Here is a 17,604-nt window from a genome sequence, read left to right on the forward strand (position 1 = left end):
TATTTATTTTTTATCACATAATATTTGTAAAGCAACCTGCATATTTTGTTTGGGAAGAAATTCAAAGCCGTGTGTAAGGTTAACTAACCAGCATTGGGCCAGCGTGGTCAGCCTAGACCGTGGTTGGCCGTGTAAGGTTTAGTTACCCCAATTTAGAGTAGGCTCCGAGACAGTGGGCTCAAAGACAGGCCGAGCTTGTGGGGACGTATATGAACTTATAATGATGACTGTGATAGAAAATCACCATCAATTTAGAATTTTGCTAAATAAAATTAAGTTCAAGGAGCTGACTAAACAGGAATGAATAGAGAGGCCTTTATTAGTCGTAACTTTTTATATCATTGTAGATATAAAGTGAAAGGAGTAGTATTGCGTCTATAAAACTCGAATTGTTATTGCAATTCCCATATTTATTATGCATGTATCCTTTTCTGCGCGTTATTGATTTTCCATTCTAATATCTTTATGAACTTGTGTGATCTATGAAACCTATGTAGTATAATGCTTGAAAGAAGTAATATTTTTAAAACTTTCCATTTCCTTTAATTTAGAATCATGTTGTTTGAAAGAAACTGGTGTGGTTACGTAATCTATATTGTTTTTTTATATCATAAGGTGGCAAACGAGAGAGCTGCCACCTGAAATCGCCGAAATAGCGAAGTGACGCATATTGTAAAAAAAACAATTGCTGTTCGTTAGTCTCGCTATAGCTCGTGAACTGAACGGCTGAACGGACTTATGTTATCTTGGTCTTGATATGTTCGTGGAAGTATAGGGAAGGTTTAAAAGGTGAGTAAAAGTCGGATGATTGCTGGGAACTAAGATGTTTTTCATTCCACGCGGATGGAGTCGCGGTCGATAACTAGTTTTCTATATAATTTTTACATCATTTGAATGCAATCAACATTGATATGATAATCAATAGTGACAATCACTTCTCTAAATTAATATTTAACAAGCAAAAAGGTATTCTTTCTTATTTCTTTTATCTTTTTATCCATTTCAAAGCTATTAAATGTTAGCTTGTAAAACTAAAAAATGTGAAGACGTCAAAGCGAGCTGTATTGCATCTTATCACTTTACCCAAGAAAGTCGTAAAGAAAAGATATCAAAGCAAACCAGCAAATTCTGTGTGATATTTTACGTTTTACATTTATTTGGTGCGCAATGTTATTGGAGCACGTCCTCTTGTAACACAGACTCGAGGGTATTCCTTTGAGGTCTTATTGCTGTTGTTACGTTTTATATTATCTGTTCTGTATGCTATAAACATTTTACCAGCTTACACTAGTGTTAACATACACAGGAATGGTTTTTGCCCTACTAGCGCCCTGGGCGAGATTACTGTGGCGTCCTCTTTTTTTGTCATGCTTTTGGGGGGACAGGTTACGTTCGACTTTGTAATTCGCCGACGTTTGACGCCCCTTACGTCCAGCGCCCTGGGCGATCGCCTTATCCTAACGCTGACCCTAAACGTATACCGGTGTTTCGGTAGTAAGTTCGTATCCTACCGTTTGACTACCATAAAAATCCCTTCCTTAGAAGTAAATATTGAAAGTGAATTAACAATTATCTACTAAGACCTTTAAAATATATTTCAAAATAACTGGAAACTCCTAATGAATTAAATTTGACCTAATAATTACTTTTATTGCCTTAAGGAAACTTTGCATTTTACTCAAAGTAATTTGGACAAATAGTTTGAAAGTTGCGACATTGATATTGTCTTTAGCGGCGTTGAAAAGCTGTGATAAACGTGCAAACTTGGTACTGGATGATTTATGTTTATTAAATTATTTTAGAACGAAGTTAGAAAACACATAATAAATCTACACTAGTTGTAATTAGTTGAACACTTTGTTTATTTTCGTAAACTGTATTAAAATTTGAATTTTATTTTTTATTACAGAATGTTGATTTTTTGCCAGTTAAGCAGAGATATGGTTTTCTTAAATTCCTCATGTGGTATAGACTTGGTTGAGTTTGTATCCAATTTGGCAAGAAATTATATTACGATTCGGTATAAACGATCAAAAGAGTGTCGGTGGCTCAAGGGTTAAGCAGTTGACTTGCAATCTGCAGTTCTTGCGTTCGAATCCCGCCATGTACCAATGTGTTTTTCGATTTCCGATTCACATATTTACATTGATCCATTGATGTTCTTAAGGTGAAGGAAAACATCGTGATGCAACATGCACATATCAGAAAATTCAACAGTTGTATGTGAAGGCCACCAACCCTCACTAGGCCAACGTGGTCACCTCTAACTTAGGGTAGGCTCCTAGCCCCTCAGTGGAGACGTATAGTGAGCTCATCATGATCAAAACCTTGAGTTAACTGTGTCTTTATTATGTTGTAACAATAAATACTTTGTGTATGGAAATGTGTATATTAAAGCGTTTGTCAATTTAATTCAACAACCCGTTGGAGAGATGGCTGTGTTATTTTTTTATTACAGTTTTTCGTAATAGCTGCTTAAAATTGAGTTATGGTTCCGCGAGGTATCATCATAACTGAATATTTTACGCGACACGAAACAGAGGGATGGGTCATGAAACGAGATTTTACCATTTTTATTACTTTTTGTTGTGCGTTGCTAACAAAATATATAAGGTATATGTTTAGATGTGTACCTTTAATACTGCGTATTCTTGAACTAAACATAAAGATAACGAAGAGAAAATCTTACTTGAAACTTTTATACATTATTAGTTAGAATCTTTTGGCGCGAATGTCTCGCTTTCATTACAAAGTGTCAGAATGATTAGTGAGGGGACATAAACGTCGACATTTTAGTAAGGCTAGTATTGCGCCAGTACACTGGCACAGTGTCGGATTTTCTTTCTAACAGAACGAAATCAATGTATCCTGGTCATTCTCTTTAATAGAAAGACGAAGAATCTTACTAATATTAAAAATGCGAGGGTTTGGATGTATGGATGAAGGTTTGCTAGAAGGTATCTCTAGAAAGGCTGTATGGATCTTAATAAAATTTGCATGGGCGTTAAAACACTTGTCAGGTAATGATAATTAAAAAAAAATCCAGCTTTTGTCACTCGGGAAATAATTAAAAAAAGTAAACGTTGTTTTCTGAGACCAAAATTCTCCGTTTAAAACATATTTTTGTTTTGACAAAGATAATGTCAGGGATATCGATATGTTTTATACAGAGATCGCGGTCTCAACAACCCACGGTAAGTCAGCAAAATTAAACTGCGATCAATTGTCTTAGTTTTACGATCAGAAATATGTAGTAAACCCTTCTATCGGTTTTTACGACAGAGCGCAGGATGCTCGGGAAAATTTATATTTGTTTCTCCATAAATGCCACTTCGATTATATATAAATTCTATGTAAACTAAGTTGTTACATCTTCGTACTTGAATAAACATTCACAACTTTCAACTTTGACTGGAGTAGAAAAGTTTAGTAGCTTTTAATTTAGATGTAAATTTTCTGAATAATAAAAATTTATAAGCGACGAAATCTTTTATTTTTCATATCAAATTTTGTCCTAAAAATCTTTATCGTGTTAAGTATTTTCAAAAACATACGTCTGAATTTAAGCTTATGGTTTTAACATTTGATATAAAAATGAAAGCATGGTATTTGAAAAAATGAAACAGAATGAAATGTCAACAAGGAAAAACAAAGGGAAAAGAAAAATATCTATCACGGTCATCGAAATGAGAAATGTGCTAAACATTTGCGCGGGAAAGTTCTTGGAAGATAAATGTATGTGTAAATAATATTTTTCGCAGTAACATTAAATAAAACATACGTATCTTGTGAATGTCAAGAAAAATATGACTCAACAAAAATTATAACAGAATAATAACATGAGGGTGGGAAAAATATTCGACAAACATTTTTTTTAAACTGTATAGTTCCGAAAACAGAATGCTCGCGAAGAATTACAAAAACAAAAGCTTTGACTTTTGGTTTTCATATGGTTCTTTTCTGTTCACTAACAATGTAAGTGTTAAGGCCGTTATTGTTAAAGTTAGTACTGTTTTGAGTATTTTATTAACGTCAATAACAAGAACAACAATATAACTCAGGGTTATAACTCAGAGATGCAGAGACCACGGACCTTCATTTGGCGCGGTCCTGACATACCTCTCTTACGTTACGTCATTTTATTTAATTATCGAAGAAAACATTTTTTTTTCTTCTTACATTGTAAGTTTACATTATTGGCCAACAATATTGTAATATTTATCTCTCATACAGTACATTAATATTAAAAGACGACCGCACGGCGATAAACATAAATGTCAAATATGGATTAATGTTTAATATATCGGAAGTTATATTCTTGTATTTATTACAGTGTAATCTCCAGAGATTGTAATAGTGCGTTCTTTATAACAAATGGGTACTAAAATATCATCCGAATTGTTAATTTAATAACGATTACATTATTTCGAACAAGATTAAAAGTAAAAGTAGAGTTATTAAAATCATATTTAATAATGTACCGAATATTACATTAAAAGAGCTTTTACAAAAGCACACGGCATGAGCTTTCTAAAATCCTGTTTAAGTATGTTTGATGCACAAGTTAAATTTGTGGTCTGCCACTGGATTAGGTTGCCAAATATAGTGTTTTCTTTTTTAAATCAACTTTATATCAATTTGTGTAGACTGCAGATTATACTAAACGTAATATTTAAAAACTGTAAAAGTTTTTTTACATACAAGACGATTTAACTATGGATTATTTATATATTAGCTTTTATATATTGTGTAGATTTCTTTCACCATAAGCAGGTTTAATTTGTGGTTCGGTGGCTGAGGATAAAAAACTCCAACTTGGTCCAACTCAAAAGAGAGTTACCATATTAAAATCGCTAATTAAATAATTATAGACAATTTGGTGTTGCCAATAACGGAAAATGCTGGTGCCTCACAAGGACCAAAAAATAAATAAACTCACTTGATTCAGCTACCACGAACAATGGATTAATAGAACTCAAAGGAAAGGGTACCCACAATATCACTTGAGGGCATCGATCGGCGGTTAACCTGTATTATGTTAGGAAACGTGTGCTATTGAACGATAAGATATAAGATACATTTGGCACATGTTCTATTGAACCGTTTTTGTTAATTTACCTTTTACTTTTCTATGTAAAGTGAAGTATCGTATCTTTTTTATATTTTTAAACCTTCTTCCGTTCATCTTTAAGACATGTTTGTAATGTAATTTGTCTAATGGAAAACTTTATAATAGGTTTTTGTACATGTTTCTTGCTGGCAAAAACCCACTAAAAAGTATATAATTTACGTGGTATTAGTATTAGTATAAGTACTTATTTAGCGCAAATAAATTGTTTAGAGTAAATTACTTGCATAAAGCTGAATAAAATGTTTTATAGTTGCTATAAAACCTTTTTCATAATTTAAATAAAGAAGGTGTAAAGTTTTATTTCATGAAAGTTTTAAAACTCTGCAGTTACTATCTCGCGGTTTAACCAGTTTTGTATTTTGTTTTCTGAAATTGAAAGTTTTTTTTTTACAAAAAACTTTTTTTTATATAGAACAATAGCTGCGATCTCTAGTGAGGCATATTATCCAATCTGTGATGTAGAGTGGAAATTACTAAACATCTTTATAATCGACATTTTATTGCTTTAGTTGAACTGCTACATTTCTTTTTCAACCTGTAAATCACAGCACAATCTTCCGTAGACCCCAGTAGGCACAACTGAACCACTGATGTAGTGAGTAGGTAAAGTTTTTATTGACATGGAAACTCCTTTATATTACCTACCATTCGTTACTCATTATATAAAACAAACCAAAATGTTATGTAATATAAATCAAAACAACATTATGATAAACATGAACTGATTTCACGTGAACCGTTCCCAAATTGAATAAACATAAAATCAATATTCGCTAAATATAAATTCATAATTCTTCGGGGCATATGTCGCTACGTAAAATGTGAAACGTTTAAAGGAAAATATTAAAGAGATGGGAGCATTGAAATGAAAAGTTGAAGAGACGGTAAAAATAGATTGTTAGGTATACTATGCTCTTAGTAAAAGGACTGTTATTGTAAAAAGGGCGACAAAAATTTAAATTCAATTCCACATAATCGTTACCATTTTTATTTCAAATTTTCACGCATCAGTGAGTTTACACTACAGAAACGAGTAACAAACTTACTACGATCCTTCCTATTCTCTTTGAATAAACAGAGATAATAATATCTTTTTGTAATAATACCAAAGATAATATTGAGAAATCGCTAAACATGTAGCAAGCTTGCAGTTACGTTGGATCCGTGATAACTACGTCATCGTATGTCCATTACATTGTTTATACACTAAACAAGAGCGAAATTCAGACTGTTTGAGAAGTAAGTTAGGATACAATGGGTTGTATTTATCTTGTGGTCAAAGTTTATTGATTAATTATATGCAAACAAGAATTATTTATATAGTTTAAATTGTTAGAAATACGAGTTGTTTGTTCTCTTTAAACGCAGAAAGAAGTAAGTCTTTATTGTTCATTTGATTCAATAAAATAGTCCTTATAGTTGGTGAAAATAAAGGATATATTCCATTGAAAAGAAAAAATAAAGGGTGATAATTTGAATAAATGGGTAATGGACCGTATTGTAACGGATTACTCGGTATACGTTCGGAATGTTAAATTATAATATTTGTTAAAATGTAAATGTTTCTTTTTGTTGCGATATTTAGAATTTTGCTCACGTGTAGTTATTTTGAAATCCAATCACGTGCTCAGTCTTTAGGAATATCGGAAAGCTATTGCGCACTCCGTTAGCGGACATTTTAGTGGTATTGGTGACACAAAACGACAAGAAATTCATTACCGTTTCAGACAGAATCAGTTCTTTGTCACCAAGATTTTAAATAAACGGCTTTTTTAACTAATACAGGGGCTTTATCCAAAAGATAAGAATTTACTTGTCTTTAAAATATAAATTAGGTGGAAGATTTAGGAAGATTCTTTAGCGACTATTGATTTTTCTATAAATGTGGTTTTTAGCAAAATCCGATTGATTTAGCATGTTCTTACACAGGGAATTGTCTAGGGCATCTTTACAAAACAAAACCTCTCGATGGTCTTACAGGAATCACGGGACCTCCTTCTGGTGAGATCTCTTTCTAGACTGAAAATATATCCTAAAATCTTTTCAAACTCCTATACAAGTTAAATGGTGTAAAAGTCACATGTCTAAACTATAATATTTTATACACAGTTTTGAAAGACTAATGTAATAGTAATCCACCGAGTCGCCGAGTTAACTGTCTACATTTAGATAAACTGTCTAGCAGCGTGAACAGGTCAAGTGGTCCACGAGGACGTATTCATTAGGTCTTTTCACCCGGTTTAGTGTTTCTGTTAACTGTCAAATTAAAAATGCTCTAAAATAATTTTTGCTTGCATTTATTCGTTCAGTCTATTTTACTCACCTATATTCTTAGACCTTAGACTTTGATAATTATCAGGTAAAATTATTTTCATAATTTAATTTTTATTTTGTCCATCTCTCCGTATGTAGTACTAGCGCTAGCCCACAACTACATCTATATTTAAAGAATTGACTAAGTTGCTCCCGCAAACATCAGCTAACTTCTTGTCCGAGTCCCGTAAAAATCGGTTGAGCCGTTTCGAAGATTACCCGGAACAAACGAGGATTTTTGCACCGACTAATAAAAATTTGAATGTTTTTCGTTATAAGTACAGTAAATATGTTATTTCGCGAAATATAACATATATTATATATTACATACAGACAATCCAATGTTATTAATTGTATAGATAAGTGTATGAACCTTGTAAGCTTCACGCACTATCTTATGATTTCAACGTATCATTATTTGGCATATTGCCAAGATTAATATCACGAGTTATAACAGACTACTTTATCATGGTTATCCAAAGCTCAATCTCAAATATTATTATCGAGTTATATTTATAATCTTTAAATAACTATGTTTAAGAATTGTTGTATTATTAGTCACCAGTGTCGTTAAAGGTGTAAAAAAAAATAATTTGTATTAATAAAAAATCCCGCCATGACAACGCCAACATAGAGATGCAACCTGCACATATCTGGGAAAAAATTCAAAGATATGTGTGAAGTCGACCAACCCACACTTGGCCAGTGTGGTTGACTATGGCCTAATCACCCTTAACTTAGGGTAGGCTCCGAGCCCCTTGGTGAGGACGTATAGTGAGCTGTTGATATGATTAACGAAAAATATATTTTGTGTGTAAATACTTAGATTTTTTTTTGCAACAACGTAAAGATTTTTCTGTGTTCTGCTCAATGACCTCAAAGCAGCTATTTTAAGAATTTGATATTCTATAGAAGTCACTCTGAATACACACCTTGAATGTCAAGTATAAAAAGACTGTGGGTCGACATGATGTTCCTCAACCGATACAAGTTTAGATACGTGCGAGCGATAAAAATATATATTGAAAAAAAAAATGTTGACAATAGTTATTTACCATTTTTTCTTTCTTATTTACTTTTGCCTGCGATTCCATCCGTGCGGAATTAAAAAAAAACTTAGTAAGCAGCCTACGTGTTCTTCCAGACTGTGTTCTACATCTGTGCCTAATTTTATCAAGATCTCTTGAGCCGTTCCGGAGATACTTTCCAACAAACATACATCCATACGTGCGAATTTATAATATAAGTAAGATTGATACCGGCACCATTGACTTTAGCACTCAAGGAGCACGTGTATTACGTTTTATCACATTTTCCTCTTTTGTTTTGAAGATGGACAGACACGGATAATAATGTTATGAATTCTAACAGCAAAGTAAGTGAATTAACTATATTAGGTGTAGCGGACATAATATGTGGAATTATCTTCTTGTATTTTGCTATGACAATAACAGGCAGGAAAATAATCCCGTCTGTCGACAATAATTTTCTTTGCCCACTTACAGTATTCTGAAAGCGGATTATTGTATGAAACCTTTGTAGTTAATGATAAAATAATATTTTGGATTAAGAAATACTGTATATTTTTATAACTTTAATAAAGAACGAGTCCAGACCTAAAAATAAGATTTTTGTTATACTTTGTTCAGGGTTTGATATTGCTTAGTATGGTAGGTATCTTCGACTCCTAATTTAGTCTAATTATAGAAAATATCAAAATTCACCCTTCCGACATTGAAAATATAGCCAGCGCCGATTTTATGACTATCAGCTCCTTGACCGAGAATCCTAGGTTTCCCCTTTTTTACCACATCTAGTGGAAGTATGATAAAAGGGTTACGTAGAACTGTATAATTCGTAACTCTGTGACACCCTTTTACATCCAGTTCCATGGGCGGTCGCCCAACTGCGCCCCACGTTAACGCTGGTACTGGATACAACAAAATTATAGCTAAAATATACTGTATTATAAATAAATTACTGAGAAAACGGGATGCTCTTGAAAATTTCAACAGTTTATTTCAAAATGGTTAACCTTTGTATCGTATGTTTATTTCAATAAGACATTACTGTCTATTCGGTCTAGACGAAACCAATTTATTGTTATTATTTCTAAAATATAGTATTGACGTAAGAGTAGGCCGTGATTATTATAGCATAGACACGACATTGAGGCCTCCTTCGGTAACATATGTAATGAATAATCTATGGTTAATTCTAAAAACTAGTTTCGGGAGTATCTAAAATATTACGAGTACATTAAAAATTGTAATTTATCAATCGTTCGATTCGAAAGATTTTTTTAGACAAGAAGACAGTTTTAATACATGTAATTTTATAACGGTAAAAGAACTAAGTCTTTTCTCTTTATATACACAAACATTTTGTAAGTTTATTGGAAACAAAGCCAAAGCGATTCGTAATCGCAAAGCGTGCACATGACATTTTGTATAAAGTGCAAACGCTGCTTAAATTTTACACAGGTTGGCTAATTTATAAATTGGAAACTATTTATCAACAAACGGTTATTGGCAATTTTATAGGAATTTGAGAAAATCCCAATATAATAATAAAGTTTATTTTGAAGTAATGATTCGTTAGCATGAATACTCATTTAAAGCTGAATTTATTAAATGATATTAAATTCGTTCTCACAAAGGGATTTATTTGAAGCTTCTTTGTAGGATTATGTCTCCGTAAATACGCGTTTACGAAACAGAAACAATGGAATTGTAAATTGCATAGTACGTTTTAGATATAAGAAAATATAATAACAGTATGATTATGTACTTTGATGTTCACAATGCGATGTATATTTAATGATTAGGGAACGTTGATGTTGTTTGCGTTTGAAAAAATGTTCTATAAAATTCAATTTCTTTATCACATTTATTTAAAACAGAGCGTATCAGTTTATAAAGATAATTGAGCAGTAAAGGTCCGTTCATACAGACCGTAGCGAAGAGCAGATTTATATCACAAATGTAACCGAGCTTTATAAGCTTGGTTTAATTTTTACGTCTCTTTTACACTTACTATTGATAAGAAAACAATTACAAAGTAAAATTAAATCCTGCTTCAATTGTAGCAAAGCTTTATTTTATTTGCAATAAACGGACTCTATCACTTTCGCTTTTTAGTTAATAGGAAACAGATATTATAAAATCTAGGTAAAAATTATGGTCTATGAATTATTAAAATTAGATCTCTTGTGTTGGAGGCCGAGACACACTTTGGGTCGCTGCGCCAGTGGAGTAAGTAAGGTAAAAAATTAAAAACATAGTATAATATCAATATTTATTATATACAAGTACACTACATTCTGTACAATATAATATTATTTTGATTAAATTGACATTCTTTAATAGTATTATAGCATCTGACAAGTTTACTATTAAGTTAAAATTTATTTAATAGAAAATAAAGCAATTTTTGTTAATAAGGTAATAAATAAATACGTTTTGTGGCTTTGGTTTTAATGTAAACTTTGTCAGCATGAGCAATTCGCTAGGATATTAATCAGAAACGTATCAATAACGTACAAAATAAAAATAATGGTATTTATATAACAAAATCGTGGTATTATGGGTTTAAACAATGTTTTGACTAATTTATCTACAATATATGTAGGTCCCGTAGTATTTATTTCAAGAATTAGAAAATAGGTTCTAATTTGAGACACTATCAAATTCTACATTTTTTAATTTCAATTTAACAACAATAGTATAGTTTGATAGAATAAATTCAACTCTAATTACAATACAGTAAAATGTCCTAAAAAATTCCTATTTAAAATTTTGATGATGAAATAGTCTTTGTAGGAGATTGAAAAGATTTCTTTCAATTTCAAAAACTGAATGAATGACATCTTAGAATATGTAAATTTTTTAAACATATTTATTTCACATTGAAGACTTTTATGGAAGTTAGATTCAGAGAAATTGTTTGTTTAGTTAGTTTTACTAATGAGTTTTTTGCTATTCAATATAATACTTATATTAAAAATTCGCTATATAAATTATTTACACAATCACTTCACAATTTACTTCACATAAATAAAAAGAATTAAACACTCGATAAAATTTTTAGTTAATTGTCATATTTTCACAAGTCAATGTCATACGGAGGTAGTGATTTGCTCGATTAGATGAACATCGCGACGATTACAAGAGGTCCTGCAGGAGTTTGCGCGGTTCCATGTGCTTGGACATTTGCCAAGACCTTCTGGTACGCTGCGCGATGGTCGTAAAAGTGCGGAACGACAGCATTCAGGGTAACTCGCAGCAGAACAGCATGTGCGATTTAGTGGTGCCGCGTAGGACAGAGATTTAGGCAGTCGGGTTGTACAGGTGGTGGTTGGCCATGCACAGTAGGCGGTCGCCCCGCCGGCACTACATGCGCACCACGCGGGTTCACATCTCGGCGGCGTCATACAAGCGCAAGGGTCGGCAATAGTCGGCGCGGGCGCTGGCGGCGGAGCTTCCGGTTCACGCTTTGAAAATCCAACGAAGAAAAGCATCAGTGCACCAGCTAGAGTTGCAGCGGTAGAGAAGTAAAACCCCGCGCGCGGTGCTTGCTGATTAATATACCCCGTCATCGGGACTCCCACGATAACCGGCAAAGCTTCGGCCCCTTGTACAAAACCTAGTTGAAAAATGTAAAATTCATTTCAACGGTTTTGAAATCTATATTAAAATGCTGAAAAATTTTGAATGAAATACGTACTCCAAACTTTAGTGAAGTGTCGACCTCGGACGCGTTCCATTGTCAGCATTTTTATTGAATAGAGAAATCCCCCGAGGCATAAACCATACATCCACGCGAAAAGTACGTAGCCATGATAACCTTCTACGCTGCTCAAGGCAAGCATTGAGATGCCTAAAATAAAAAAAAATCATAAAGTAAAAACATCAGCTTACTAGTAACTGGATAATCAATTGAGATTCATAGTACGTACCTATACCTAGCATAGCAGTTTGGCAGAGATATTGCTTTGATACTAGACACTGAGCTGACGGACGGACGAGTACCAGTCCAAATCCAGCGCAACCAAGCACAGCGGCAAAGCCTAGAAATGTTTGCAATAATACAAGTGCACTCTCCTCTAAGCCTTCTTGAAAGCCTTGTAATGCCTGGAAATGTAACGGATGTTAATAATTTATTGATTAAAAAAATCTGAACACGTTAGAACGCTCTTACCAAAAAAAAGACCGGAGTATAAAGGCCGAACGCTGCCAAGCCTGTAGATAACGACAAAACTTTTGCGGGTCGTGAGCGGAGCGAGCTTAAATCAATAAAGTGCGAACTTTTTAATCCCTTCTTTTCTTTAACCTGTAATGAAATAATTGGTGATTTATATTTACGTAGATACATTTAATGTTTTTTTTACAAAAAAACGTTCTGATGTTTAAAAAAAAACAATTTAGGAAATACACAAAAGATGCTGTAACTACCTTTCGTCGTTGATTTTTTAAATGCTGTATCGCCCTCCGTTGCGGATGATATAGTGACGCGCTACGGTACACAGCGCTTAGAAAAAACGCCAGGACTAGTATAACTGTCACCGCTTGCAGACCTAAGCGCCATCCCAGTTTACTGTGTGAATTTATCCAACATTATTTAAGCATAGTGAACAGTAAAATCTACAGTTATATCAAGCTTTCTATTTCATTAGGCATCTACTCTTTGACAACTTCTTGTCTTATACGCATTATTTCCATTCAATATTATCCTCGCACCTTCCTCGCTCGGTAAACGAAGAGCCGCCATAACGTTGGAATCTTATATTAATAACATACAACAACGTTCATTCAGGGACTTACCCTACTGCCTCTTTATACGCGACGCTGAAGAGCGCGATACCGACGCCACCGCCGGCGTGTGCCACTAACTCCACAAACTGTCGACGCCGGCGAAAGTACGCGCCCAACACCAGGCCAGCCGCCTCGCGCACCAGTCCGCAACCCACGCCCAGAACTATGCCTGAATAATTGTGTTATTCTTGATGTATTTTTGTATACATTCTAATTTGTAACTTAATAACGTTGTCTTAAATCTCAAAATTATATAACAGTGATGATGATACGGATCAGAAAAAAGTTACCATAGCTCAGTAAAGTTTGATGCAGTTGTGTAGCAAATGATGTGAAGAGACAGGCTAGCGGTAACAGTAGACCGCCGAGTAATGCAGCCAGTCTGGGCGATCGTTTGCGACCTGCCACCAGAGCACCAGCAGCCCGCGATACGCCCACACAAATAGCACCGGCCCAAACTGTTAGATAAAAACAATAAACGAACTGTTTCAAGCGCACGGTTGCGATAGGTTAAAGCGGTCAGGGATGCACGATCACCAGTGGGCATTCACTATACAAGAATGGACTTAGCAGTTGCCGCTATGATTCTGTTGGCCCTACTCTGACCGCGAGAACATGTTACCAACAGATGATAATTTCTGACTGATATTTTTTTATTAATCTCTAATAGAATATTATTGACTCTATTAAGATGTTACTGTTAGGAAGAAAATCCGACACTGTGCCGGTGTGTCGGCGCAACACTAGCCTTATTGAACTATCAACGTTTATGTCACCGCTAATCAATCTGACACTTGATTTGGTGCCGAAACCGCGCCATTCGTGCCACAGGATTCTAACTAATAATGTCCAAAATTATCATGATATTCTTGGAACAAACATTTCAAACAATTTTCATTGCAAGAATACAAGTGTAGATATTTAATATTCTCGTTTAAATTTTATTTAACATCGTTGAATTTATTCATTCATGTATAAATATTGAAATGCAATCACGGTCTGTGGACACTGCACTGCACACATTGCAAGAGAATTCCAATTTTCTTAATGATAATTGTAATATTCCTGATACATGAACATTAAATCAATCTCGTTAGTAACTTATGATTAATGTACATTAAAAGCAGATTGAAATATTTATGTTATTGGTACTTCAGTATATGGTGAATCTAACTGTTGAGATTTTAATTAAGATTCTTGTATATATTCTCAAATGTTCACCAAATATTACGTCGTTATCATATAATTAATGGATAATAAACATTTTGCGATCAAAAAGAGAGTAAAAATTTTTGATATACTTTATTTATACTTGATACTGTAATATATTTGAAATGAGATTTAAGTTGAGGCTTACATTGAAGTTCTAAAGTCACTAATTACTTTGTCTTTTGATAGACAGACGCGTAGGTTGTACGTCGTTAAAGTTTTACAATGTCATTAATATCTTTATTTTATTGTAAATATTTTTTTTCAATCCGTTTTTAACGGTATTTAATTATTATTTTCTTACACAATTGCTTATTTTTAATTAATACTAAAATTTACCATTAAAATTTTATTAAAACCATTTGTAATGTTAAAATAATAGACCATTAAGGAAAGTGGGCTTTTATAACTTATATCCATGTAGGGTTACCGTCACGGAAATTAAATTTGTCTACGCCTTGCCCGAATTATAATTTGAAATCCGGATTTGACAGAAATATAGTCTTATGCCCCGCCCTAACAACAAACAATGGCCTTGTTAATAAATGAAATTACTTATACCGCCTATTTCATCACGAGCCTACACAAAAATTAATTTAATATTATAAATTGAATTTATAATAAAATGTTATTACTAATTAAAAAAGTAAGATTAATTAGTAGTTTTATGATGTAATATTTTAACACGCTAGAAAAAATTTAAATACAAAATTTATTTTAATATTCCTTGATATTATTATAATACTACTTGTATTGTTTATTTAGAATATATTTAGATATTTTTAACAGGAAAAAGATACTATTTGCACCATCATTTAGCGATTATACAAGTATCTTTTTCGATAAAACGGTACTTCAATAGATAGCACAAAACGAAGTTCGGTCGGTTATACGCTTGTTACAGCATTAATGTAACAGATGAAAAATGTTAAGGAAATTGAAATTGGTGTTGGTATTAAAAGATAACTCAGTGACATAGACGTAAGGTGACTTGTTTAGTTGGTTCAATGAAATGAGTATTTGTCCGATCTGTTATCGTATTTATCTTATCCTCTCGTGACGAAAATTGGCACTGAAAAGGATCATTAATTTCACGTAAGTTGTCTTTCTCGTAGTGGAGTTCTGGACTTCACTTATAAAGTACTAAGATGGTTTGAAGATGGATAGATCAACTCACAGTATATCTACTAAGACCAAATATAATAATTGTTTAAATGTCAAGAAAGTAGTATTAAAAACATAAGAATCTTATTTGATAAATAATAACAATTGATTTATTTTGATAAAATTGAAAATTCTCTTTATATAAGATACGAGTCGGAAATCGATTGAGTACGTGACTGAACGTAATGCGGGATATATCTCCGAGAAAGACTTTATCTAATACCATTTCAGTTTGGTCATGATAATATCTAGGTATACAATGTTTTTAATACTATAAGGCTAGATGTAGTGTGCGCAGTTGCATTAGCAATAACACAAATGGCCGGCTTGATTACAATCACAAAGAAGACAGGCGTGAAATGGAAATAATTCCGCTTTTCGTCTGATGAATGTGTGAGCCGGATGGCACTTTATAATCTGCTTCCATATCCGACCAATTCTTATAAGAAAAGGATGGGAAGGGATTTGCACTTGGGAAGCTAATTTTCAATGCGAATAAAGAAGTTACTTTTAAATAAAACTTACCAGCATGATCAGCTGTCGGACCCAGATGTCTTAAAGCATAAACATGTAGAGCTCCATAAGCCAGCTGTAATCCTGTCGATAGCAGATGGGCTAAGAACGCAGCACCACAAACTATCCAACTGTAAAAAAAAACCTTAGTTGATTTCAAAATATTTACAAAACTAAGATAAACAGACGAAGAAGAAAAAAATATAGACCACCACGGGAATATAAATATTGAAAATTAATGAATAAGCTTAATAAACAAATTTTATAAAATCATGTTAAATATTTTTAAGAATCCGGACAGGAAATTTTACGGAAATTTATACTCGTGTTTATTTTTGTACAGGAAATTACAATGGGCGTTTTCTAAGATAACTCGCAACCTATTGTAAGCGACAATCGAAAAAACTAAGATATTTTTTTTCAACAAATATTTCTAATTTTTTTCTGTTGTCTTAGTTGAATTTAGTAGTTTATTTTAATGAAACATTATTATTAATTATTAAATCTATGGTTTCTTAGATACGGCTTTTTCCAATTCCGAGTTTTACGATGCCATACTATTCCAAAAGGTTTTAATACTTATCCGTCGATCTGTTTGGAGCATTGAGTACAATTTGCTGTCTCTTCAAGATTCTTTCTCCACAATGTTATCTGTCCTTTGACCTATCTATTATCAAATCAGTTGGCTAATTTTACGAACTATGTCAGCAACATTTTTCACGATTTTACTACTATTTCTTATCTTATAAAATAGTATGACTCAGAACTGATTATTTTTCAATTATACTAAACTATACGTCTTCACAATCTTGTTGGATGCCTGTGGTAAAAAAAGATTTTTGTAGTTTTAATCACGGATATGCTTCAAAGGACCTTTTATTGAAGCCGTGGTCGATTAGCATTAGTTGAACAGCTTACTTGTGTGCAATGAAATGAATGATTGATTTACCCCCAACCCCCTTCAGGATAGAAGTGGTGTTTTATGGGCCTGGTGTCGAGCTCGCGGCGGCGCAGCGCGGGCACTGTGCGATGCAGAGACCGCAACTCTCTCTCACGCAGTGCCCCACCGCTAGACTCCTCCTCGCCCTCGTGATAACCATCTACAGTCACAATTATTATTTTCATTCACAAAATGAACACAGATGTCTGTCATGATTGTTTATAAGAATGTTTTCCTTGTTTACATCCGAAGCAATAAATTTTGTTCTTCAGCATCTGTTGATCCAAAGGACAGGAGCTATGTCAGCGAATAAGATGCTGTCGGTACTAATGAAGAGCATTTATTTCTATAGTTTAATGTGAGTAATGCTATACTTACCATAGCGAGGTAGGCAGTGGTAGCTGTTGGACAGGAGGTGTGGACAGCGGCAGGCGCGGGGCGGCGGCGGCGGGGCGCGGGGCGGTGGTGAGGCCGAGCGCGGCGGCAGTGGCGGCGACCACCAGCCTGCCATCAGCGGCGCT

The 17,604-nt window shown here is 33.6% G+C and overlaps 2 protein-coding genes across 2 annotated transcripts in view; one reads left to right on the top strand and one right to left on the bottom strand.

Annotated features, from left to right (window-relative positions):
• LOC106126658 (cytochrome b5 reductase 4) overlaps window positions 1–17,604 on the top strand; it is a 140,454-nt gene that overhangs the window by 33,048 nt on the left and 89,802 nt on the right. The window lies entirely within an intron of this gene.
• Window positions 11,484–17,594, bottom strand: LOC106126526 (monocarboxylate transporter 2). Its single transcript, XM_013324238.1, has 10 exons — window positions 17,462–17,594; window positions 17,093–17,243; window positions 16,156–16,274; window positions 13,548–13,715; window positions 13,267–13,426; window positions 12,898–13,039; window positions 12,644–12,775; window positions 12,402–12,576; window positions 12,170–12,322; window positions 11,484–12,088 (listed from the first exon to the last, which is right to left on the bottom strand). Exons 1-10 carry the CDS (start codon window positions 17,592–17,594, stop codon window positions 11,562–11,564), a joined length of 1,860 nt encoding a protein of 619 aa, XP_013179692.1. The 3' UTR covers window positions 11,484–11,561.

The sequence above is a fragment of the Papilio xuthus genome, unplaced genomic scaffold (genome assembly GCF_000836235.2).
Source record: "Papilio xuthus unplaced genomic scaffold, Pxut_1.1 DF824992.1, whole genome shotgun sequence".
In the NCBI taxonomy this organism is placed as follows: domain Eukaryota; kingdom Metazoa; phylum Arthropoda; class Insecta; order Lepidoptera; family Papilionidae; genus Papilio; species Papilio xuthus.